The 25,346-nt window shown below is 45.1% G+C and overlaps 1 protein-coding gene across 2 annotated transcripts in view; it reads left to right on the top strand.

The window, feature by feature from the left end:
• Nucleotides 1-24,877, top strand: part of CPVL (carboxypeptidase vitellogenic like) — a 632,086-nt gene extending 607,209 nt beyond the window's left edge. For both annotated transcript variants that reach the window (XM_086941713.1, XM_086941714.1), the window contains exon 13: nucleotides 24,375-24,877. In XM_086941713.1, coding sequence (XP_086797839.1) covers nucleotides 24,375-24,482 — 108 coding nt within the window. In that variant the 3' untranslated portion in view covers nucleotides 24,483-24,877. The remainder of the gene's footprint in view (nucleotides 1-24,374) is intronic.
• Nucleotides 24,878-25,346: the final 469 nt, after the last annotated feature.

Raw genomic sequence — 25,346 nt, 5'->3', positions numbered from 1 at the left:
CAATGCTTTAGGGGAGGTATAGACATACGGCCAGGCACCAACAAACCGGTTATAACTATATTTATAAGCTCCCCTCTGATGTAGGGGAGGCTCATACCGACAGGGGAGCAGATCTAGAGAGAATGCGCTTCCCACAAACGACTGGGGGGGGGAGGGGGATGTGAGGCCCATCCTTCAATGTCAGGGTTTTCTCTGAGCCCAGCACGAAGGTGTGGAGAATGGATACTTTGCAGTATGGGTCGAAGCCTGATTAAAAAAATTTAAAAAACAGCAAGGAGCATATTAATCATTTTCAAAACTGCAGGTTCAAGAAATATTCTAACCAGCGATAAGGAGCATAATAATCATTTTCAAAACTGAAGGTTCAAGAAATATTTTCGGGTGCTAAGAACTTCAAAATGAGCGATGAACTAATTAGAAACAGATGGCCCCTTAAAGCTTGCTCTGCGGAATGAAACAAGCGATTAACTAATTAGAAACAGATAGCCCCCTCAAGATAAGAAAGCGCTTCACGACAGCCGAAAAGCAGACGATCCAGTCCAGATGGGTTGGACGGAAAGGGTGAAAACCAAACAGCCTCAGTTTCAATGGGAGGCCCCTGTTTTACATAAACGATAAGGGATGGGTTGGAGTTGAGGGGACAAAAAGTGTTCATTAGCCAGTAACTTTGTTGCTGTTTAAATCTACATGATATTTTCCTGAAAGTTAACAAGATAAGTAATACCATTGCTTACATCTCAAGTTTCACCCTGGATAGGAGGGGGTGGGGTGGAGTGGAGGGGGCTGGTGGTTGAAGAGGGGATCAAAAAGGCTTAGATTTACTAATAAATTTGGCACCAATTGACGAATCTACATGAACTGTCAAATACGGTTGCCAGATCTGCAAGAAATTTCTCAGCTTAGGCAAAGCAAAATAGAGTGCAATGATGTATGTATGTACACTTGTCCCTCATTATGTATGCACACGGCATGACTTGGCTTGCTATTGTCTTTGTTTTTATTTACCACTAGCTTATCCATCGCGCGTTGCTGTGATCTTAGAAGAAAGGAAATTCAAGGAAACTAGTAATGATAACATTACATTTACATTGTGTCATTGTTATTGAAACTTATTCATTTTATTTTTGAAAACATTTCCAAGTGTGGCTTGAGCAATGCTTCCCCGATTGGCTTCCAATCTTGATTCTCGTTGCTCGTTCGTTTGAGAATTACGGGCTTGAGCAGTTTGTATTCGAACAGCTTCTAATCTTGCTTCCCGTTGCTCGTCTGTTTCTGAAGCTCGTGACGCCTTTTTCTTTTGTGCTTCTGATGTAGATTGACCAATCGATTTCCGTTTGGGGGTCGTAACTGTCAACGATGCTTGCAAATTTGCTGTCTATTTCAGTATTCAAAAGATTATGAGGGCCCTGGGGGCCAATTTTTAAAAAGCATTTTTGACAGAAACCTTCGCGGGAGTGTACTCAACAACTTCCCAAAGTTTCATGGCGATCGGATGAATGGTGTAGTAATGCATAAAGGACAAACAGACAGACATACTTTCGTTTTTATATATATATAGATTACAAGTTGCTGGATGACACATGGCGAGGGAAATGCAAAAAATATATATGTAATAATTTTAACATGCAAAAGCACTTTTCTAAATCTAATGAACACAGCAGCAAGTGGTAGTAGCCAGCCCCTTTAACTTAATTAACATTGAAAGAAAGTTTCTTTTTAAGGACTATGATGGGAGTGGGTGGTGGGAAAAGTCAACAGCGTGAGGTATGGAAACTGGGCGGGGAAGTAATTCAGAAGCTTGAGAAACAAATTGAACGAAAAAAAGTGGCGGAAAGCAATGAAAAGTTAGGTCTTGAAAGAGGAGAAAGCAACACTGGGCACACTCTGGCAAATTTAAGGAGAAAGCAGCACATGAGGGCAAGCAAGAAAACACGGGCACTCATGGAGTGCGGAAAGTAGTTGTTCCTGGAATGTGAGCAGCAGAAGGATACACATTTTCAGTGAGGATAGTGGTGTATTACATGGTGTGGTTGTGCTGGCTCACCATGTAATGCGCTCACGATGCCGACTTGGATCTAGTCAGGCTCCTTAGTTAAACCTTCACTCGGCCTAGCTGTGGCTTTGAGCAGTCAGGCCTAAACAAAGGAACAAGTGTAAAGCATTTAGAAGTACCAAAACAACAAAAGAAGAATGGCACGCAGCATGAAAGAATTCCAACACCAGTTTTTTTTAAATAGATCATAGTTTTATGAATTTCTAGACACTAAAATGAACAGAATCGACCAGAGGGTTCTGGAGATAAAGATTTTCAAGTAAATCATAAATCTGTGCTTTGCACGCTAAATTCCAGCAAGCTTTGGTAAGCAGAACGTTTGGAAACTTTGTTAAACTTTAATAATGTTGTGTTTGACTACTCTGCCCGTCTTGGATGACCAGTGCTAGCAGTGAGGAGGTCAAAGAGGAGTTTTAGGAGAGTTACCTTGTCACCTAAACAGTCCCTGGACCAGTTCCGCGCTGTATGGGCTAACCTTCATAGATGTTAACTGAGTGGTCCTGATGTCGGGTATATAGGCTACCATAGAAGCTGTAAAATACTGACAGTATTGTGCAGTCAACAGGGTCTTCCCAGGGTTACTCCTCTGTCCATGGTCCAGGTGGTGCAACTTTGGCCGCAGGAGTCGATGTCCCTTGAAGTCCTCCTTGGTCCAGCAGAAGTCCAGCTCCACTAGACTACTGGTGTCCAGTCACAGCAAAACCAGCTGTTTCCTTTGGCGACAGCTTTTGTCCATCTTGGGTGACCAAACTGTGCTCCAGTGACTCTCTTGGGACCTGCGAACTCTGGTGTAACTTTTGAGTCAGCACTAGTTTGTCCGGGTTGCACGGTGCGGTTAGAGGTGAACAATGGATTGTGGAAATTGACTGGTCAAAATGTGCTTCTTCCACTTTTGTGGCCCCTATGCTTTAACAGCAAGTTGGCCATCTGACTCTTGGAGGGCACTTCCATCTGGGACTCCGGGAACAACTTTAACATGAGCCAGTCACCACAAGCACAGTCCTCTATGCTATCCCAAGGAACAGCAGGTGGAGTCTAGTGGTTGGTGCAGCTTCTTGACAGGTCCAGAGAATAGCAGGGCAGTGCTCCTTCAGTCCCCTCTCCAGTCCAGTTGTGATCTAAGGGCTGGGTGCAATGAATATCTGAGGGAGCCGATAGTGTCAGATATTTCTGGTATAGTCTCCCTGAAGGCTTCTACTAGCTGCAAAGTCAATAAATGACTTAAAAAGTCAGGACTCAGGACAGAATCTGCTCTGATGGCGATGGCTGAAGACTGAGAGGCACATTGCAACTCTTGCGCCCATTTGGAGTCCAAGAGTGGTGTAAAGGAGACATTTTTCTCTAGATTTTTTGTAATGTGTTTTTTCTTCGACTTACCCAAAGACTTTGACTTCAGCGAGGACCTGCCACAGGCACTAGTTCAGGAACTGTTCTTTTCTTCTGACTTCGACTGGTCAGTGCTCAGACTCTTCATGTGCTTGGAGACAGAGTTTTGGTTAGCGTTCCTTAATAGCTTTAGGGTTCATCTGGGTGCCTTCGCAACAGGCCTTTGAGTCATATTCCAACCTCAGGCACCAAAGACAGACTTCGTGCTGGTCTGTCACAGACATTTCTTGTGGCAACCCCTGCACTGTTTGAACTCTGTCATTTTAGGGGGGGGGGGGGGGGCATTTCCCTCGCACCCTGGATAGTTTGTGAGCACTCTTATTAGTGGAGTGGTGTGGCTCACTGGTTAGAGGCGGCAGACCCGGAAGCAGAGAACGGCCCGGGACCAGGGTTCAATTCCCGACGCGGCACGGTCGTGGACCAGGGTCAGCGGACTCGATCATTCTCGCCTTGGTGCCTACTCTAACCAGGGATCATACTCGGCAACTCTGGGCATTAGCTTGCCTCATCTCTACAACGGCCCCCCACATTCGCCGGGGATGCCTGGTTTCACCTTGGAGATACCCAGTAGGGACCATCTCACAGGGATAGCCAGGACGGGTTCCCCAGCGGTCTACAGCGCCACGACGCCTCAGGGCAGCAGTGCGCTTTACAAGACACATTACATTATTAATAGACATGGGGAAAGCTCTGGATCTGCATCTGAAGGCAAAGAAAGAAAGAAACTGAAGTCCGCGAACAAGTATATCATTTAAATGCTACTACGCATGTCACTTCCTGATTGAAACGTCATCATCGCAAAGCCCCACGCAGCCTACTGGCGCGAAAAGGTCTCTGGAATCAGTCTAACGCCTGCTGGAGTATTCACAAGTTGAGTAATCTGAAGTTAGAAGTAGCCATCAGAAAAGAAATGTGTTCCCAGGAGAAAGGAAATTCATTTTTAGGTCTCGCCTGTCGATGCGCATGCGCATCGAGCATGCGAGACTATGGTGGCTTATCCACTCTTTAACCAACTTGCAAGGAATCGTGGCGATTCCTTGCAGTGCACGAGAAATTTAAGCTCAATGCGCATGCGCATTGAGCTTAAAAGCGCGTGCACATGCCCCCAGCCGCCTGCCTTGCCTACTCTTCCAGCTGGTGCCGCTCCACCCCCTGCGGCATCAAAGGCTTTCACGGCCGGCCGGCCATGCTTTCAGTTTCACGACCGGCCGGCCGTGTGAAGTACATTTCTAAGCCCGCTCTCCCTGCTCCGCCCCCTGCTCCGGCCGAGACGCATTTCTCCTCCCTCCTCCCCCCTCCTGGGTCAGGTTACCCTGCTTTCTCTCTCGCTTATTTTTTTTCTCCCCAAGTACATTTCTAAGCCCGCTCTCCCTGCTCCGCCCCCTGCTCCGGCCGAGACGCATTTCTCCTCCCTCCTCCCCCCTCCTGGGTCAGGTTACCCTGCTTTCTCTCTCGCTTATTTTTTTTCTCCCCAAGTACATTTCTAAGCCCGCTCTCCCTGCTCCGCCCCCTGCTCCGGCCGAGGCGCATTTCTCCTCCCTCCTCCCCCTTCCCTCACCTCCTCAAGCCGTTACTCGTTGTGTGTACAGGGCTGTGTGTATTAGCGCTTGTGCCTGTCCTGGTTTGTTTGCAGGTGCACACATTACACAAGGCTCTGCTCACTGACCCTAGAGGTAGGCCTCTGACCCGGCACACTCGAGTGAAAGATTCCTCACATAACCCACCGCTCCAGCTGTCTCTTCCTTCAGGCTGCCAGCCTTGAGCGTGGGGGGAGGAGGGGCTGAATACACTTCTGTCCCCGCCGACACGTCAGGGCATGCTGGAATTCAGAGGCCGCCCTCCACTCTGCCTTTCAGTGTACCGTCTGTCATGGCCACAAGCCAGCACCCCCACTTTCGCTGCAGACGAGCTAGGGCTTGTCTTTCTCCAGAGGCAAACAGGGCAGCCTGACTTACGAGAGCCCCCGCAGGCTCACCAACCCAAGGAAAAGCTGCATCTCCCCGGGTACGAGACAGACGTGTGCCACTCACCTCACCTCTTCCTGGAAGCGGGACTGTGGATAAATGCAGCCGTGGGAAGGCCCCATCCTACCTCAGGTTTAACATTTAATTCTACACCTCTTGAGGGTTCCTGTGATTAACCAACCAAAACCTTGCTGCTGAGCTCATAAACAGGCTGCAACTGAAACGGAGGCGGGCAAATTGCCGTGTGAATTCTCTCCGGCGCCTGCAAGTCAGCTTAACACCTCTTACAAAACAAAACATCACAACTCATTAGTGGCTTGACCTTTGAATATCTGCGGTGTAAAGGTTTATTAATTAATTCATTCAAAAGCGGCCCTTCTATAATTAGCTGTTTCTTGCCCACTATTCATGCCCAGCCCACAAAACCGGGGAACTAGCTGTAGAAACCTGATGAGAGCTGTTAGAACTCCTGGTAGCTGCCCTGAGACCCGAGCCATGCATGGGTGCAAGGATCGGGAACAGAGAATGCAAGGCTCTCGTTTAAGCTTATGACGCACTTGTCTTCACAAGAAAGTCAGATACTTCACAACAACCAGGCCTCATCAGCTGTACCTCAAAACAACCAGGACTCATCACCCCTCTCTCACAACAACCAGGCCTCATCACCCTCTCTCACAACACTCACTCTCACTCACCCTCAACCCCTCAGCCTCACCCTCACCCTCACTCACCCTCACTCACCCTCAACCCCTCACCCTCACTCACCCTCACCCTCACTCACCCTCAACCCCTCACCCTCAACCCCTCACCCTCACTCACCCTCAACCCCTCACCCTCACTCACCCTCACTCACCCTCAACCCCTCACCCTCACTCACCCTCAACCCCTCACCCTCACTCACCCTCAACCCCTCCCCCTCAACCCCTCACCCTCACTCACCCTCACTCACCCTCACTCACCCTCACTCACCCTCACTCACCCTCACTCACTCACACTCACTCACCCTCAACCCCTCACCCTCAACCCCTCACCCTCAACCCCTCACCCTCAACCCCTCACCCTCAACCCCTCACCCTCAACCCCTCACCCTCAACCCCTCACCCTCAACCCCTCACCCTCAACCCCTCACCCTCAACCCCTCACCCTCACCCTCACTCGCCCTCACCCTCACTCACCCTCAACCCCTCACCCTCACTCACCCTCAACCCCTCACCCACCCTCAACCCCTCCCCCTCAACCCCTCACCCTCACTCACCCTCAACCCCTCACCCTCACTCACTGACCCTCACCCTCAACCCCTCACCCTCACTCACCCTCACCCTCACCCTCAACCCCTCAAACTCACCCTCACTCACCCTCACTCACCCTCAACCCCTCACCCACCCTCACTCACCCTGACCATCACTCACCCTCAACCCCTCACTCACCCTCACTCACCCTCAACCCCTCACCCTCACTCACCCTCACTCACCCTCAACCCCTCACCCTCACTCACCCTCACTCACCCTCAACCCCTCACCCTCACTCACCCTCACTCACCCTCAACCCCTCACCCTCAACCCCTCACCCTCAACCCCTCACCCTCAACCCCTCACTCACCCTCACTCACCCTCACTCACCCTCACTCACTCATCCTCACTCACCCTCACTCACTCATCCTCACTCACCCTCAACCCCTCACCCGCACTCACCCTCACCCTCACCCCCTCACCCTCACCCCCTCACCCTCACTCACTCACCCTCACTCACTCACCCTCAACCCCTCACCCTCAAACCCTCACCCTCACTCACCCACCCTCAACCACTCACCCTCACTCACCCTCAACCCCTCACCCTCACTCACTCACCCTCACTCACCCTCAACCCCTCCCCCTCGACCCCTCCCCCTCAACACCTCACCCTCACTCACCCTCCCTCACCCGCAACCCCTCACCCTCAAACCCTCACTCACCCTCAACCCCTCACCCTCAACCCCTCACTCACCCTCAACCCCTCACCCTCACTCACCCTCAACCCCTCACCCTCAACCACTCACTCACCCTCACTCTCACTCACCCTCACTCAGCCTCAACTACTCCCCCTCACCCTCACTCACCCTCACCCTCACTCACCCTCAACACCTCACTCACCCTCACCCACCCTCACTCACCCTCAACACCTCACCCTCAACCTCAACCCCTCACCCTCCCTCACTCACCCTCACTCACCCTCACTCACCCTCACTCACCCTCACTCACCCTCAACCCCTCACCCTCACTCACCCTCAACCCCTCACCCTCACTCACCCTCACTCACCCTCACCCTCACTCACCCTCACCCTCACTCACCCTCACCCTCACACAGTGCAATAGTTCTCAGACCATTTCAGTTAGAGCTTTTAGAAATGTTTATGGCTTTTTTTATTTGTAATACTTTAGCATTGGCTACAGGAAACAAAAATGCTAAACATTTACAAAAAAAAACCCATAAACAATTCTAAAAGCACTAACTCTAATGGTGCGAGACCTATTGCATTTCCAAGGCTTGTTAATTTTACCCAGTCATCACCTCATCCAAAATACTTCATCCAGGATAAATGTCGGTCTTTAATGGGTAAACCTCGGCAAAAGTTGTTATTGCGAGCGCCTTGTCGGGTGTAGTCTGCGCTGTATATATACCAATATCCTACTGAGCTGGAGTATCGTCATCGTCCCAGGTTTGTAGCAAAAAAGGAAAACCTGTTTTATTAAGATTACGTTTCGATGGAGTAAATCTGCCTGTGACAGCTAAAACTTTCATAAAAGGCTTTTGCGAGAGTTATGGCATCCATCCAGTAGGGACAAAGATTAAAACTGCTAGGAATTCCATTCAGATGGTTTATAAACCGCTAAAAGCAAGTACTACTTGCATCGCATTTTAAGGCGTCATCTGTGGGCTGCTTGCTGTGCGAAGCACCAGCAAGCCTTTTGTCTCCATGTTTTATTGCCTTTGTTTAGTTCTGCTGCTGTGTTTTTTCCCGTCTAGCTTTCACAGCACATTAACTTCTAGCCCTGCAACAGAAGAGAAGCCCAAAGGAAAGCGGGCCTGTAAACGCCCACAGTCGAAGCGTCCGCACGCTAGTCAAATAACCATCTGCAATAATGCGTCGGGTCACAGGTCACGCCTGACCTCCTGCTGCCGCAGGCATAGACACTGGGTGCATCTGGTGGCAGCTGAGCATCTTGCGCGAGCTTGCACGTGCCTGCCATCTATCAGGAACTCTGAACGCTGCTTTGCACTTTATGTAAACATTAACTGCTCTGACTAGTGGGTCAACCCATCTGCTACACATCTCGTGTGGACTTGTTTTTTTTTTAAATGCCACATTTTTTAATATACTTCTCAAAAGTATCTGCGTTAATCACTGCCTATTCTGCTAGGAAACATTTACAGAGACTGTGCACATGGCGACATAAACAAGAAACACATTAGCTATTAGCTTTTCTAATTTGTTCATTGCTTATTTTGGAACATATTTCACATAATTGAATAAATGGGGATAGGAACATAAGACCGTAGCTTTACGAACATCAGTCTACCGAAATGGTTGCAAATCCCCAGGTTCTAAATGCTGGCTGCTGGGAGTTTCCCTGGAAGGCCACTTATTTCTTCTTTCCATCTGGTTCGCATCAATGGATCATCTCGAATGTTCCGAGGTATGCAATTCCCACGCAGACGCGTACCCCTATATACATGTCCTAAGCTGTACTCGGCATCCTCTTCTGCATGGCTGTTAAAGTTACTTGCTTTACTGGGTTAGTCAGAACAATCGCCCTACCCGGACCACGAGGCTGCATTGTTAAAACAAGCATTGGCAAATCGATTGTTTTGCGTCTGTCAAGGGAAGTGTATAGTAATAGACAACTTTATTTGCGTTTCCCCATGATTTCATTGAAAGAAATCTCATAACGAAGCAGGGCCGGCCTTAGGCATGTGCAAGCTGTGCACCTGCACAGGGCCACCAAATCCCAGGGGCCACCACGCCAATATATATCCTTAATATAATAATCCTCTGAGGATGGATACATATTTGTGTGGTGGCCCCTGGCAGGGATTTGGTGGCCTCTGGCTCTGGTCCACTTCCAAACAGCCTGCCCCCCCCCCCCTCTCTTCACTGGCCTCCGTGCTCCGCCCATGCCCGGACCCCCTCTTCCGTGGCCCCCTAACTGCGCTCCCTGCCCAGGGCCACCATTAGCCTACAGCCGCCCCTGAACGAAGCAATATATTAGGTTCCAAAAGTTTGGAATCTTGAGTAAGATCCCAGACCCTAAACTGACTGCATTAGAAGAGTTAAGCTGCATCATCAAAAAATAGTATTTTATATGGAAAAAAACAGAGAAAATTAAATTGGCGAAGATATAGGTTAACTTAAAGGGGATTTACAGCACAATAATGCTTACTAGATACTTTTGACAAAAGGTCAGTATTTTTTTAAAATAACCCATTGAGCACACATTTTTTTCCTTAAACAAAAAATCAGTAAATTCAGCAATGTGTTATGGCATTATGGTGGAACAAATGAATGTGCTTGGGCAGTTACTTAATAGCTGTATGAATTTTTGACAAGCTAGCATCCAAGCACACAATTTGTAAATGAAAAAAAAGACAGCAATTAAAATGTAGTTTCAGCAAAGTAAATGCATCAAAGAACACACTCTGGGTTTTAGTACAAAGCTACAAATGTCATCTGAGGACTAAATAATGCCTTATGTTCAAAACATAATAGGGAGCACAAATGGGGTAACCTAGCCATCCAAGAATGGCCATGGGCTTGATGGACAGCTGGTCCAGTAATGACAAACACATGAAAGCCAATAGCTGAAGGGGCTAACCAAAAGGCCAATCTGTCTTTGCACTTCTTTTTGTACCTTGTTGAAGAATTGCTGTAATATGGTGAAGATTATTTGGTTACAAACCCTGCCTCCAAGAACATCCATGTGGCTAAAACTTTACTCCACGCTGCCAAAAATGCAGAGCTGGAATGGGAAACATGTCTAAACTTATACATTTTTAAGCTCAATTCCCTTACTTAATTAGCAAATTCTCATTATACAAATTTACTCACCAATCACTGAACCCACATTTAAGCTAATAAAAGTTTACCTCAACTAGCACATAATGTATTCCTTTTCAAACAAGAAGAGTCGTCATCAGTGTGTAGGGAAGTCACATTGATTACCCATTCAACAACACAACAGAGCTCAAAGTTTACTCCGCAACTACATAACAGAACAAAGTGATTCGGCACATCAATCAAAGATTCTGTTGCTAAACCTACAATCTTGCTCATCTACTCAGATCTATTATGCAGTGTGCAGATCCCTATATTTCTAAGAAAAGTGATTTTTTTAAAGTCCTATCTTTAGAAATGTTTTGTTTTGCTTTTCCAAATGGGTATTTGTCTTCGCTGTTGGAAGAGTGTCCTTTCAACCTCAGGAATGCACTGTTCTTTTCAGTCCCTGAACAAAGTATGTGCTATAGCAGTGTCAAATTAACTATCCTTTGTCACATTCTCAAAAGCATATATGCTCTTTGAAGGATTCCATCTTCTTCATCACAGCTTAAGAGTTATGGCTGGATCTAAATTGGAGGTGTAGTGAGCTAAAGAACGATGATGGATTCAACCCAGATCTGTGACGGGGGTGAGTGTCTGAAAAGTTGCAGCACTCTGTCCATCTCCTTGTTTGCTTTTTTCTCCCTAAGTTGGCAGGGTATGCCTTTACTTGGATCCCTTGCTCACTTTGGCACTAGATTCAAGATAGCCTGGCTGATAATGGGTTTTTACCTCGAAACCAGTCCCAGGATGCTTGTTTCCGATCCATAAGTCTACAAACCCCAGAATGCATAGGAAAACCTGAACTAGACGAGGGACCTGGTAATGGATTTAGGAGTGGTCTGCTGAGGTGGGAGGGGAGAGCAGATCACCGAGTGGCCAATGCTCATAGTTAACCCTGAGTCAGCTGCCAGTTGCGCATTCAGGCGCAATAGCCTTTGCCTTCTGGAACTTGCAAATAAGCTTTGGACAGTAAAAAGCAAATAGTCAAGTATATGAATTCAGTGATGAAAAATTAATGCACCTCTCAAACCACATGTAACAAAGAGTAGTAATGCATTTGTTTCTCGAAATGGAAAGCAGGAGGTTAGAGGTCAGTGGTGTCACTCTGAACTATTTATAGAGGAAACGCGGTAGAGGTTATAGTGTCACGCAGCCCTGGATGAACAAGAAAAACAATTGCAGTAAAAGCAAATCGCACACCAAATTGCGCAGCTAAATAATTGAACAGGCCACGGCAAGCAGAGCAAGCGCAGCAAAAGCAAATCCCTGAGCAAATTGCGTGGCTGAATAATTAAATGAACAAGCCACGGCAGGCAGAACAAGCGCGGTGAAAGCAAATCGCGCAGAAATCGTAATTCAAAACACCAGCGAGGTCCTCAGCGAGACCTAAAAAGCTGTCACCAGGCCATTGTGGGAATGAAAAAGAAAGTGCTCACAGAGTAATTAGAAGACACTGTGTCACCCGCGGAGTAAAAAATCCAATCCCGGTGGGCGGGGCCAAAAGTGGAAAAGGCGGTAACCAGGAGGGACTAAGAAGCCTCCTTTTCAATCATGAGCCAGCGGTTAGCATTGAGGATGACGCCAGCGAATGAAAAAGATGGGCGGAGTTCCTGAAAGCCTCTGAAACCGTATTGATTCCAAAAAGGGCTTGCATGGCGAGAGCTACGCATGCGCTCTGCTAATGCCAGGCGAGACCTAAAAAGGGCAGCTACACAAGGCACTGTAGAGGCACCTCTTCCAGATAAGGAGAGTAAAAGGATTGACGCAGCTGCAAAAAGTGTTCCCACTAGGCACGCTGATCAATGGAGAATTCTGTGGGCCTGCTCTCACTTACAACAGAACAACCTGGGATGAAATATAGGAGCTCATGCACCATTTTACAGAAGAATATAAAAAGCGGGGAGATGATCTAGTCAACGAGGGTAAACTCATTTCAAATGCTACCATCAAATGTGCCTTAAATAGAGCACACACCTCTGCTAGGGGCATAAACACATATATCATGATCAGAAGACATGTGTGGCTAAGCACTTCCGGGTTCAAACCAGAAGTACTGCAACATATTTTAAATGTCCCTTTTGACGGGGAACACCTCCGGATGAGCTGGAGACGCTCAGCTGGAAAAAATTAAAAGACACAGATACTGCCAAATCAATTGGTGCCTTGCTAACCACAACACAAAAACAACAACCGTTTCGTATTTACCAAGGTAGAGGAGCTGGAAAAGCCTCTACCACATAAAATAATACCGGTCAGTGTCAATAGCCACAATACCTTTAGCAGGGACATCGTTACTATTGTGGAGGCTACAAAAATAATAAAGACAGAGGGAGAGCCACCCCCAACAAGAGCATGCCAACACCCCACCAAATGACTTGTTCACCACCACCCTCCCTCCCCACCACCCAACCACAAAACACCAGGCGGGGAAAGTCTACAACAATTCCATCAGTTATGGCAAAACATAACAGCAGGTCAGTGGGTTTTAGACATTTTCAGACAAGGATATTGCCTAGAACTACTTCAACAGCCACCAAATATTCCCCCTAAAAAGCAGGTTTCAAATCCACAGCATCTACACAAGCTCAAAGAAGAAGTAAAGGAATTACTACAAAAAAGGTTGATTGAAATAGTCCCACACAGGTTTCAAAACAAGAGTGTACTCCGTTTATTTTCTAATACCAAAGAAAGATGGAGCCCTGAGACCCATTTTGGATCTGCGGCCATTAAATCGCGACATACTATCAGAACGTCTACCATCCAATCCATGCAGCACACAGAAAATTCCTGAGGTTTGCGATAAGTAGACGTCATTATCAATTCAAAGCACTACGCTTTGGAGTAACAACAGCCCCAAGGGTCTTTACAAAATGCCTAGCAGTAGCAAAACTAGAAAGAGAAAACATTCATGTGTTTCCCTACCTTGGCGATTGGCTGATCAAGAATCTAAATGAGAACCAATGTCTATCAGACACCCAAAAGACAATACATCTATTTCATCAATAGGGTTGCTCAATCAATGTGACAAAATCACATCTCCAACCATCCCAAATTCAACCTTATCTGGCATCAATACTCAATGCCATCTTAGGGACATCTTGCCCCAATCCCCAAAGGGTTCCCAATCTCCAGAACCAACAGGTTTTTTTTCAGTCGCATCACCTACCAGTCAAAACAATATTGTGTGTACTAGGAATGATGGCATCTTGCATAGCAATAGTGCCTTGTGCTTCTCTACACATGAGACCCCTCCAGGAGTGTTTAACATCTCAAAGGTCATGAGCGGAAGGGAACATGGAAGATCTAGTGTTGGTTTCACTCTATCAGGCTCTATTGTGGTGAAACACTCAAACATATTAGCAAAGAGAGCCTTCAAGGAGCTAATCCCGAAGATAACAATCACAGCCAGTGCATCACTTCTGGGATGGGGAGCTCCTATGAAGGACATTGTAGTACAGGGACACTGGACAGCACAAAAAGGGGTTCTACACATCAACAAGTTAGAACTACTGGCCATTCCAATGGCTCTCAAAGCGTTCCTCACAAACATAGCAGGGAAAACTATCCTCCTGCTTACAGACAATATGACTGCAATGTAATACATTCAGAAACCGGGGGGAACCCATTCCGTACAATTATCCCAATTGGCACAAAATATATGGAAATGGGAGCACAGTCACAACACCCACCTCATAGCACAATACATACCAGCAGAGGACAACACAATTGTGGACCTCCTCAGCAGGACACACCAGTAGGTTCACAAGTGGGAGATACACAGTAAATTATTACAAACCTACTGCCAACAGTGGGGAACCCCCACAATAGACCTGTTCGCAACAAAAGAAAGCACATAATGCCAAAGCTTTTCATCCAGACATCACACCCACAATCCAAGGGCAATACTCTATGGACGGACTGGTCAGTGATATTTGCCTACACTGTTCAACTTCTCCCACTTCTGTGGTCAGGAAACTCAGACAGACTTCAATTACTTTAATTCTGATCACACCCACCTGGGCAAGTCACGAGACGCTACCCAATTATTCAACTCTTCTCACACACAGCAAGGGTAGGGTGAGACGTTCCAATCCTTAACAGCTCAATCTTGCAATCTGTCTCTTGAGGTCATGTAATCTGATTGCCTCAATCCACCTGACGAATGTATGACTATTTTTAAAGAACTACCACTAGGGTTTGCAATGAAGCAAAATGGAAACGATAAAATACTTTGGCTGGAGTCTTCTTTGAACAAAATGTCTGACATTTTGTTCAAAGAAGACTCCAGCCAAAGTATTTTAAGTTGTGAAGAAAACATAATTTGCGCCACTCTTGAACTTTTTAAGGGAACTCTATTCTAACCCTTCCGCAAGAGTTCGTTTTGGCACAAAGGGGGAACTGACAGCGTCATTTAGAGTGGAGCGTGGGGTCAGACAAGGATGTGTCCTGGCACCCTTCCTTTTCTCCCTCTACATTAACAACCTGGAGGTAGAGCTTTTGAAGGGTGCCCGGGATCTCCCGCAGGCTAAACATCGCCCGATCCCCGCTCTGCTCTACGCGGACGACGCTGTCCTCCTGGCACGAACCCCTTGTGAACTCCAAAAATCTCTCAACAGATACTCTCAGTTCATGAGAACCCTAGACCTTCACATAAATGTGAAAAAGACTTTTGTGATGAAGGCTGGGGTCGGGAGAAAACATCAAAAAACCATTTTCCTTGATACCCAAAAAATAGACTCCACAACTGAATATTGTTACCTAGGAGTCACAATAGATAACAAACTCTCCTGGAAAAAGGCAGTGGAAGCCAGGAAACATTGCTTCAAAAGAGCATTAGCTGCACTGGTGACATTCACACAAAAACTGGGAAAACGTCCGCCCATGGAGCTGCTGACTATATATAAAGCCAAATGCCAATCGACAGCCCTATATGGCGCAGGATTATGGGGTCACATGGATGTTACTTCCCTGCAAATTGCAGAAAATAACTTTTTTAGATTTCTCCTATCAGCCCCAAAGCGAGTTTCGACTTACGCCTGCCACACAGAATTGGGCGTTCCACACATCGAAGATCTTGCGAAAATACAACCGCTACTCCTATGGCGCCGCATCTGGGCTTCAGAAAAAAATGACCTCACAAAGACGATACTGGCAGATGCAATGTCCCTGGACTATGCTCTAAAAATTAAATGGCTAGCCTATATCCGAAACTTCTTCATCGACCTCGGAGTAGAACAATACTACTCGAATCCAGAAAAAATTGGAGAACTTACAAAAAAACAACTTAAAAACACGAGCCTTGGGCCATCTGGAAAATCTGAGATTACAATCAGAAGCAGGGAAACAGTCCGTCCAACATGCAATAACGGTCCAATCCACCTTTTCACTTCAGCCCTACTTAACTCTCAATATTGGTACCTTTGATCGCTACCTCCTGATAAGATTCAGACTAAACATATTCCACAAGCTGGTAGCTTTTCCAACCCCAAACGTCTGGGACTCAAATCCACCTCTTTGTCCCTGTGACGTAAAATCAACACAAACTACCCTCCATACCGTCTTGTTCTGTAAATTTTATCAGGAACACCGCAAAGTCTGGTTACTGACTCTCCTAAAAACTTGGGGTCTTAGACCGGCCCGGCTGCCTGAGAGTCTGCGGGCCAGTGGCAGCTCATCAGCAGTCCAGGGGGATGGTGGTTGGCAAGACGGAGCCTGGCAGGAGCAGAGAGCACTGGTGGGCCAGTGGCAACACACCATTGAAGGCCAGATGAACAGCTGCAGGGTCATAATGAGCTTGACTAGAGCAGAAAATGAAAGAGAGAACCAGGTCTGCGCTAAAAGCAGGGGAGGGGGTTGGGTCAAAGGAGGGCCAACTGAGACACCCATTGGAAGCCTGATAACCCCCAACTCCTCTGGAACAAGATGGGTAGGATTAGACCCCAGCGGAGCACACAATCACAAATGGACCAGTCTGCTGCCACTGAGACAGATCAAGGAGGAGGGGCCCCATTGGAACCTGAGAATGAACTGGCAATGCAGATGCTGAGGGGCCCTGTGGGTGCCCAAAACCTTGTGTCAATGGAAACCTTGTGCTCAGCATTGGAGACAAAAACACACAATCTCCCAAAATGTTAACTTGCTACGAGTGGACCTGCAAAAAGCTGCTGAGAGATCGTTGACCACAGAATGAGACATGACAGCCATGTAGGAGGAAGTCCAGACTTACAGAAACAGTAGGCTCACTCACAGAGATTGCCATAAAGTTGGAGGAGAGGGTCGAAGACCCTGAGGTTCTATTGCGCCACTTCAGACTGCTTCCTGGGATTCCCAGAGGGAGTCGAGGGTAATCCCCCAGAACTGTGTCTGGAAAGATTGCTAAAAGCAATGCTTGGCTCTACTGCACTGTCTAGATTTTTTGTAGTGAAAAGGGCTCGTAGAACATCGGCCCCAAGGACCCTGCCGGGTGCACCCCCATAAATATTGATTGCAAAACTCCTCAACTACAGAGACTGGGATATAATTCTACCTGCTGGTTGAGAATCCAGAGATCCGATAATTGATTAGGTTATCCACGTATTCCTGGAATACAAGTAGTGGGTTCAATGCCTCAGACAGTCCTTTATGTCTGTCAAACAAAAACTGAAATCTATGGAAATGGGATATATGTTCCTGTTCCCACCTGAAGAGGCTGGGGATTGAGTAGAAGCACATGGTGGAAGCAGCCCCCCCTGCCTCGATAAGCTTCCATGGACCTCGGGAGGTGAAGTGCTCACTTGTCCTGATGACAAACATGCAGAAGTGGAGGGAGCACAAGGTCATATTCTTGCCTGGTGGTCCGTAAAGATGGAGTCCTGGGTCTTGAAAGAGACAGAGAGGAGGCTGGAGCCTAGGTGGAGGCGGCAACTACACTGATTGGGGATTTGTCAAAGCCATCAGATCGCCTGCACTCAAACCATCCATGATTGAGTCTGGTTTTCTGTATTACTGAGTTACTAAAATAAATGTTTTTTCGTCTGGTTGATAAAAAGTTGAAGTGCACACAGTAGGGAACCAGGGGTGACACCTCCCTCTGGTCCAAGGTTTGGATATTTTGCCCTCACGTGCATTGGAGGTTGGTTGTGACCCCACATTATAGGCTTAAGAAGAAGGGAATGAACAACTTTATACTATATAGTTTTAAGGGGGAGGAGGGAAGTTAGAACACCTGGTAGTTCTGACTGGTGAGACACAGTTAGTAGCAGGAAGCGTTTACCCAGAAGTGGGAAGGGGAAAGTTTAGCTGGCTCAGTGAAAGAACCAACTTATCAATGAACTTGAAGTCTGGGCAAGGGAAGTCGTGGTGAAGGGACTCTGAGAGACAGAGTGGAGATGTCCCTCAGGTGGACGCCAGGGCATTCCTGAAAGACAGTACGAATGATAAAATGACAAACACAATTAATATGGTCACCTGAAATTTCCAAGGGCTTTACAGTTTTGTAAAAAGAAAATGGGTATCGTTTTTCCTAAGGTGACAAAGAGTTTGTATAGCATTCCTCCAAGAGACGCACATATTGGATGGGGAGGAACACAAGTTGTGGAATAAATAGGGGTTTCACTTATACTCCTCGAACTACTTCAACTAAGCAATGAGGGGTCTTAATCTGGATTCCCCCTGGTTTCCCCTTCCAGATGATATTCCTTAAAGCAGATATAGATTGTAGGTATGTGCTGTTGTATGTCACCCTGGACGGTAGCACGCTAAGCCTCCTTAAGCTATACACCCATAAAACAGATTTCTATGTTGGTTTTTTGAGGACCATCCAATCCCCTACATAGATACACCACTCATATGAGCAGGAGACTTTAACTGTGTCCTGGACAGTGAAGTGGACAAGCACCCCCTAAACAGAAAACGTAGCCCAACAGGACAGCTACACTTAGGGAGACAATGAAAAAATGAAATTTTGTGGCTATTTGGAGGGAAACCCACCCAGATGGGAGGGTGTTTTTTTTGCTACACCACAATGCTTTAAGTAGATTGGACAGTTTTTTTACTCATGATTGCACACAGGACGGGAAAGATTCTGTATTTTGTAAGATTTCTTTCTGACCAAGCTGCGCCCCTATTAGAATAAAGCATGGAGAGGACAAGACCTCGTGCTCCACTGTGGAGATTAGACTCTTATGCTCTACAGAACAACGCCCATAGAGCAGGGCTCAAGGAAGTGCTGACTGGATATTTTAAACATAAATGGACAATAGCAACCACCATGGGAACAGAGTGGGAGGCCCTTAAAGTTGTCATGCGGGGGGTGGATGTATCACTAGAGTCCATAATTCCCGGATACAGCTGGAAAGAATTATTGGACTGACAACAGAAGCTGGAAAACATACAATCAGTTAACCCGGCGGGGGCCACAGACTGTATGTCAGATGGCCATTATGTGTAAACTCTGTGAACTGTGGGATGGAGTAACGAGATGAGAGCACAGAAAAAAACATCATGCTAAAGGAAACCAGATGGGTTGCTTATTGGCCTGGATACTTAAAAGGGAATCGCCACCACCTGTAATTCTGGCTCTGACTCGGCCTGATGGTGAGACTGTGACTACACAGATGGGGATTACCGAGCTATTGAGGATGCATTTTCAGGATTTATATTGGGGGGGGGGGGGGGGGAAGTGTCACGCCAGCTGTTTTGCGAGTCTGGGTGTTTGGACCTGGTAATTCTGCGTAGACTCTCATGGGAACCGTATAAGGCCTTGTAGTCAGACCTTGGTATTGATGAGCTAACCTAGGTGGTCAAAGAACTTGCTTGTTGTAAGGCGCCAGGCACAATGTGCTGTTGGCGGAATTGTACCAAGCCTATTCCTGTCAGCTTACTCCTAATTTGACGGAAGATTAAGGGAGGCCAAGTAGGAGAGAGTGCTCTCAACATTCGTGCTATACACTATTCCCGTGGCAAGGATCCGTACAAGAGGTATCATTTGGCTACATAGACATCGCTCGAGGTACCGGTTTCCATTTCTGTTGGCCCAGAGTATGGAACCACTGGTGGTGTTGCTGTGAGCGTTTCTGGCGGGCTCTGGGGCACAGGGATGCCGCACCACACATCAATGTATGCTTATGATACCCTTGCATATCTGAAACAGCTGTGTTGTTCTCTCCACTTACTACTACTACTACTATGGGTTCTGAATATTATTGGGGCAGCCTTGGGCCTTCAGGCTAACAAAAATAAGACTGTGCTGTTCCCACTGGGTGGAATGACTTGCAAAGGAAGAGTAGCACTACCTGACCCAGAGCTCCACAGGGAAACACAGGCATCCCGATATCTTGGCTTACAGATAGCCACATGCCTGCAGATCAATATGGCCTTAATATGGGTAAAGTGATAGCCAGACTGCATGAGTCGATTAAGTTCTGGAACACGATCCCACTCTTGGTCATAGGCAGGGTAGCATTTAGTAAAATTGTGTTTCTGCTGCGATGACTCTGTCATCCATAATTCATTCTGTATCATACTGAAGAAGGCATTTCAAGAATTAAATACTCTCCTGATCTCTTTGGTATGAACAGGCCAACGGAGCAGGGTAAAGCTAGAGATGCTGATGGGTGGGTTGGGGCTCTCTGATCTTCAACTGTACTACCTAGCAGGGTTATTGTAGTATGTGGCAAGAAGCATGATGAATTCACACGGGGCAACCGAGCCACCCCTTCTAAAGAGGATGTATAGTAGAAATCCCTTTCAAGAGTCTGGTGTAGTCACTAACTGCAACATTGAGAGTGAAGTGGAAAGAATCACTGTGGCCAATAACTACGGTTAGATTTGACCAGCATTGCTTGTAAGCCATTCGGGTCAGGATTGAAGATCTGTATTAAGCTATTGTATGTTTTGGGTTAGTATCATAGTTTCATATTTGTACATAGCTAATTGTAACTGTATTTGGATTAACGTATTAGAATTGTAAGTGACTAATCAATACATGTTGAGGATTATTATTTATTCAAATTAAGCATTGCTTTTCATGTATATTGAGCTATGGTTTATTCACATGTCCTTGCATCTTTGTTCATATTGCCTACTTACACCAAGTTTACTTTCCCTTACAAATCTCACCTAATATCTAAGTGGAGGAAAGTTGTCTGTGTAGCACTTTTAAGTTTCTATTCAAATGTCTCTAAAGAGATCTATGTGATAAGCTAAATCAGCTATTGTTGTTGGTCTCATAGCCCTCACCTGACTTGGTCATGTAAGAAATTAAATGCAAAGCAAATAACTGACCCCCCCCCAAATGACGAACAAAGTAACTCATTTTCCTATGATTTAGGTAATGCATGCTGTAGCTGAATTGTACACCAGTGTTTTTCTACTGCTTAAATGGCAAAAGGATGTGCCTTCCCATTCTACTCTTTTTATAGACTGCATCCCTTCATTATTAGCCACATACATGAGTATTGGGTTTAGGCATTTAAATGCAGTGCCTATGGCAATTACCTGAAGCAATGGTTGCTGCATTTCAAAATCTCAGGATTGCCCAAGTAGTATAATAGAGAAGGAGTAATTTAGGACTGTCACTATTGAAAGACTTGTGTAAGAAAGACTATAAAAAACTCTTCCATTGAGACCACAAAAGTGAAGAACAAACAATGGGTTTATAGTCTGTTAAACTGTCTGATCTTTGTTCCATTATTAAGGCCTTTGAAACATATTTACAATCAGTCTTCATCGTTCTTAATATTGGGTAGATGGCATTTAAAAACACCAGTAAGGATCAAACCATTAACGTCATTGTTGGTAAATAAAATGTTTGAATACAAATTAAATAACAAAGGCTTTCCTGTTTCCAAAACAGGCTTGAAATACGTGTTAACCAACAAAACCCATGAAACCGTACAGAAAATGGCCTTTGCCGTAAAAGTGTTCAGACATAAATTTAGAAACAATTTGGAGCTATGCTTTGTATCTTTATTTAATCGATGATGCATTGATGCTATTAATTTATTTATATATTTATTAAGTGTTCTATAAATAAAATTGTGGTTGGGATATTTATCAATGTAAGCTTAAGATTTCATAAATCGGGATAATAATTAATGGTAGAGTGGGAGCCGTGTTACAAAAAGGTATGAATGAATGTTTCCACGCTGTGATTTATCAGCGGGTTTACAGCATCCATTAAGGCCGCTTACAGAAACCCTACTGGTGTTTGAGATTGCCAAATTCTCTCTTTTTTTTTTGATCGACTGAACTGCAATAGGTAGAAAACACCAGGAAAAATGGTAACGCAATGGTGACGCAGAGATTGGGGCTCGCTTATTAGTGTTACATCAAATTGCAGCCTTTGTGTTATTAAAGTTTGGTTTTAAATCATAATCTTTGATCCAACAACACAGTAGCAGCTCAGCATCCATGGCTGAATCAAGGTGTTTAATAGAAATACACACCACAAATTCCAATGACCTAAATCAATAATAATCCTTCTTGGAGAACCCATTGAAAACAGCCCATAATGATATCTAGACTAGTTGTCACTGGATCCTGAAACTTTATCTGGATCCAAAGTGCAGATGACCTATCTCGCTGCAAAACAATCTAACCCCTTGGACCTCCTCAATTGACATATGTTAGCAAGACTGATCTTGAGCACCGCACCGGCACTGAGTTATGAGCTGAATGAATGGGCTAGCTAGCCCTTGACTTCCCAGCTGGAGTATTGTGCACTGAAGCTGCCTCACATTGGTCTGATAATATTCTATCACTTCTATGTACTCCAGCAGTAAGGTGGTCCTCCTTTGTGTGTCTGCTTCAAAAGCTAGCTGCTCCCTGTTGGAGAGCTTCGGTTTGCCTTTCCCTCTGTAAAGTGACTCAGTCCTCCATTTCCACTCCTGACTGAATTTAGGATAAAATGCTTTGTTCACAATCCACCCTTAAAGAAACTTCTCAACAAATTAATTTTCAACGAATTATTGAGGAACATTGTTTGCTTGCATTATAGGAGTACATTTGCAACTGTATCCAAATGTGAATGGACTAAGTGTTGTGAATACTAACAAATTACCAGGTTTTTCACCAACTAACAATGGAATACTACCTACCAGCCACAGGAGCAGATTTACTCCAAAATAAAATTACACCCTCCGATTGTAAATTTGCATTTGCTCAAATCAGTTTGACTTTAAACTCATGCTTTTTTAATTCAATGATTGAATTTACCATGCAAATCATACTATTTAGGCACATATTTGAATTTCTTTTTATTGAGCTTATAACAGTGCGTACATTACTAAGCATATCTGAGCAGCCATTCGTACATAAAGTTTAAAAACAGAGCAGTGCAGTTATCCCTCCCCTCGTCTCACAGCCCTTTGTAGGTCTAACTATCCAGTTCCTCTTGGGTGGCCAGTCTTGGGGCAACAACACCCGGGTTGGTGGACCTGGGGAATGCATATGTTTCCCCTGTAAGTGTTCCATTTACCCCAGATCTTCTCCCATATCTTAGGCCATCCCCGAGCTTCATGAACAACTTTCTACGCCACCATGCACCAGTCCATGTAATTCTTCCATTCTATTGATGTTGGCGCTGTTGATGACCCTCCCCCCCAACCCCCCCCCCCCAAATCTCTGGGCTACATTGCGCTTAGCGGTCGACGTCCCCAGGATTGCCCAGATTTGCTCTTTGCAGGTAAGATCCGTTGCGTCCCATGCATTGAGGAGGCACCACGTAGTCGAGGGTTGCAAATCCACCCCTCACACCCCCAGTAGGCACTGTACTATATCCTCCTAATGGGTTTTAATCTTCAGGCACTCCCATAAAATATGGTAAAATGAACCCTCCTGCCCACACCCTCTGTGACATTTGAAGTCTAATCTTTTTCCCATCTTTTTCCCATCTTTACTATTGTGGTACAGGAAAGGTAGGGTCTATGGAGTATTCTAAGTTGAACTAATCTAAAGTTTTTAGGCACATATGTTGAACGTAGGTGTGCAAGTGGCTTTGTGAATCCACTGTAAGTTGTTTTCCACTAGTAACTATCAAATTTGATTCCCAACAACTGTGTTTAGCCAGATAAAAATTGCGATTTTGCTTTTATTTCCAGCCCCATTTGCATGGCGGTAAATAGGAAGCGTTACTATTAACTAACTTGTGCTCAGTCTATCAACACCAGAAGGGGTTCCAACTTGTGACCTGCAGGGATATAATCCAGAGTAAAGCATATCACCCCACTAACAAAACCACTCTCTCGAGTATTTATTTAACCTTGCATCCATATGCATTCTATCTACAATTACATTCTCCTAGAAAAGAACATGAATGAAGAAGCTCCACTGTATTGTCCACTTACATTGAAGATGGTTTACTTCACAGTGTTACGTTACATGTGGGTTTTTTTAAGCTAAAAGAGGCTTTACCTTGTAGTGTGAGTACTAGATCTTAAGAGGAGAATAGCAGTAGTAGATGTCCCCCCTCAAAAGTGTTGTCCCCTATATTCAATGCAAAATGTATTGTAACAGGAATGTTTTGAGTATATTGCTCTCTAAAAATTAGCACCTCCCACTGGCGCTCCAGACTGAACATTTCTGATTAAGGTCAGAAAATATGTATGGGCTACCTCTATTAGTACTAATCAAAAGTCTTACTGCTTTCTATGCGACTGTTGGTCTGTCTCATTCTGCCAGCCCTTGTAAGTTAGTGGTTTATGGGGGATTGTATGTAACAAATGCATGCATTGTCAATATGGCTAGCATTGCACTTGGGCGTTTGCAAGTTAAAGGCTTAACAAGGATGTTTAAATCTAGCTTACTAGAATTATGACCGTTTAAAAGTAAAAACCTGTGTTTTTGACAGTGGCAAGTTAAATGTGTCAATTGTTTTTTATTTCAGTTTTTAAAGGCATTTTCTTTATCTATCCCAAAGGTGATTGTACGAGGAGGAGGGCATATCTTACCATATGACCAGGCTGAAAGATCATTTGACATGATTCACCGATTTATATCTGGTTGTGGATGGCAGCTCAAACGATAATATAATTTATATGATGTCAACATGTCTGCCAAGTGTGATCTTTTTCTCAAATTTAACTTGCTGAATATAGTACTGATTGAAGATTGTTTGAACAAAAGGGAATACTTGATGCAAGTTTTATCGCCACTAAAATCTTACACCGACTTTTTCTTGAATAAAGTGACAACTTTTTCTCTCTGTAACAGTGTTAATAGTGTAAAAAAATAGCTCAGGAAATGTGGAAAGTTCTAAAGTTCTATTAGTGTGTTGTGGGTTTATTTTTGACTAAATAATTGCATTGCGTTTTTAACATTGCTGCCAGCTTAGAATAAATTCAAAGATACTATTGGAATTATTAAGGCACCTTCCATACATGTGATGTATATACCAATGCTAATAAATGCTTATTAAAATCCCTTAATGTCCTTCATATATATTTCATTAAATTGAAACTTTGTGCTATATCTGTCTGGAACATTGTGTGATTGTTCTGCTATTAATTAATCCTTCTTCAACACAATATTACTACAATAGTTAAGACAACAACATGCTGAGCATGCATTGCATTTCCTTCTATTCCTTTATAAGTACACTTTAAGAAATATAACTGAAAATTGACATAACCAGACCATAATCTAACATAATATTGGCATTATATTCTCTGGGGTCATCTCTTATCGTTTGTTCGATGTTCATAGTTTTTAACATGCCTCTTTTAGACTGTCACCACATGAATTTACTGCCTGGTTCTTTCATTCTATGCCTTCTAGAATTGTGCCCCAAGTGTCACTGAATGATTTCTCTGCATCAGGTCATTTAACATTAGTTTTTGATATCCACAGTGATTATCACTACTCACCTAAGTGTGTTTAGTGAGTTTTTTTC

The sequence above is a fragment of the Lissotriton vulgaris genome, chromosome 10 (genome assembly GCF_964263255.1).
Source record: "Lissotriton vulgaris chromosome 10, aLisVul1.2, whole genome shotgun sequence".
NCBI lineage: Eukaryota > Metazoa > Chordata > Amphibia > Caudata > Salamandridae > Lissotriton > Lissotriton vulgaris.
The sequence above is the reverse complement of the archived record's forward strand: the minus strand, read 5'-3'. Positions and strand labels throughout refer to the sequence as shown.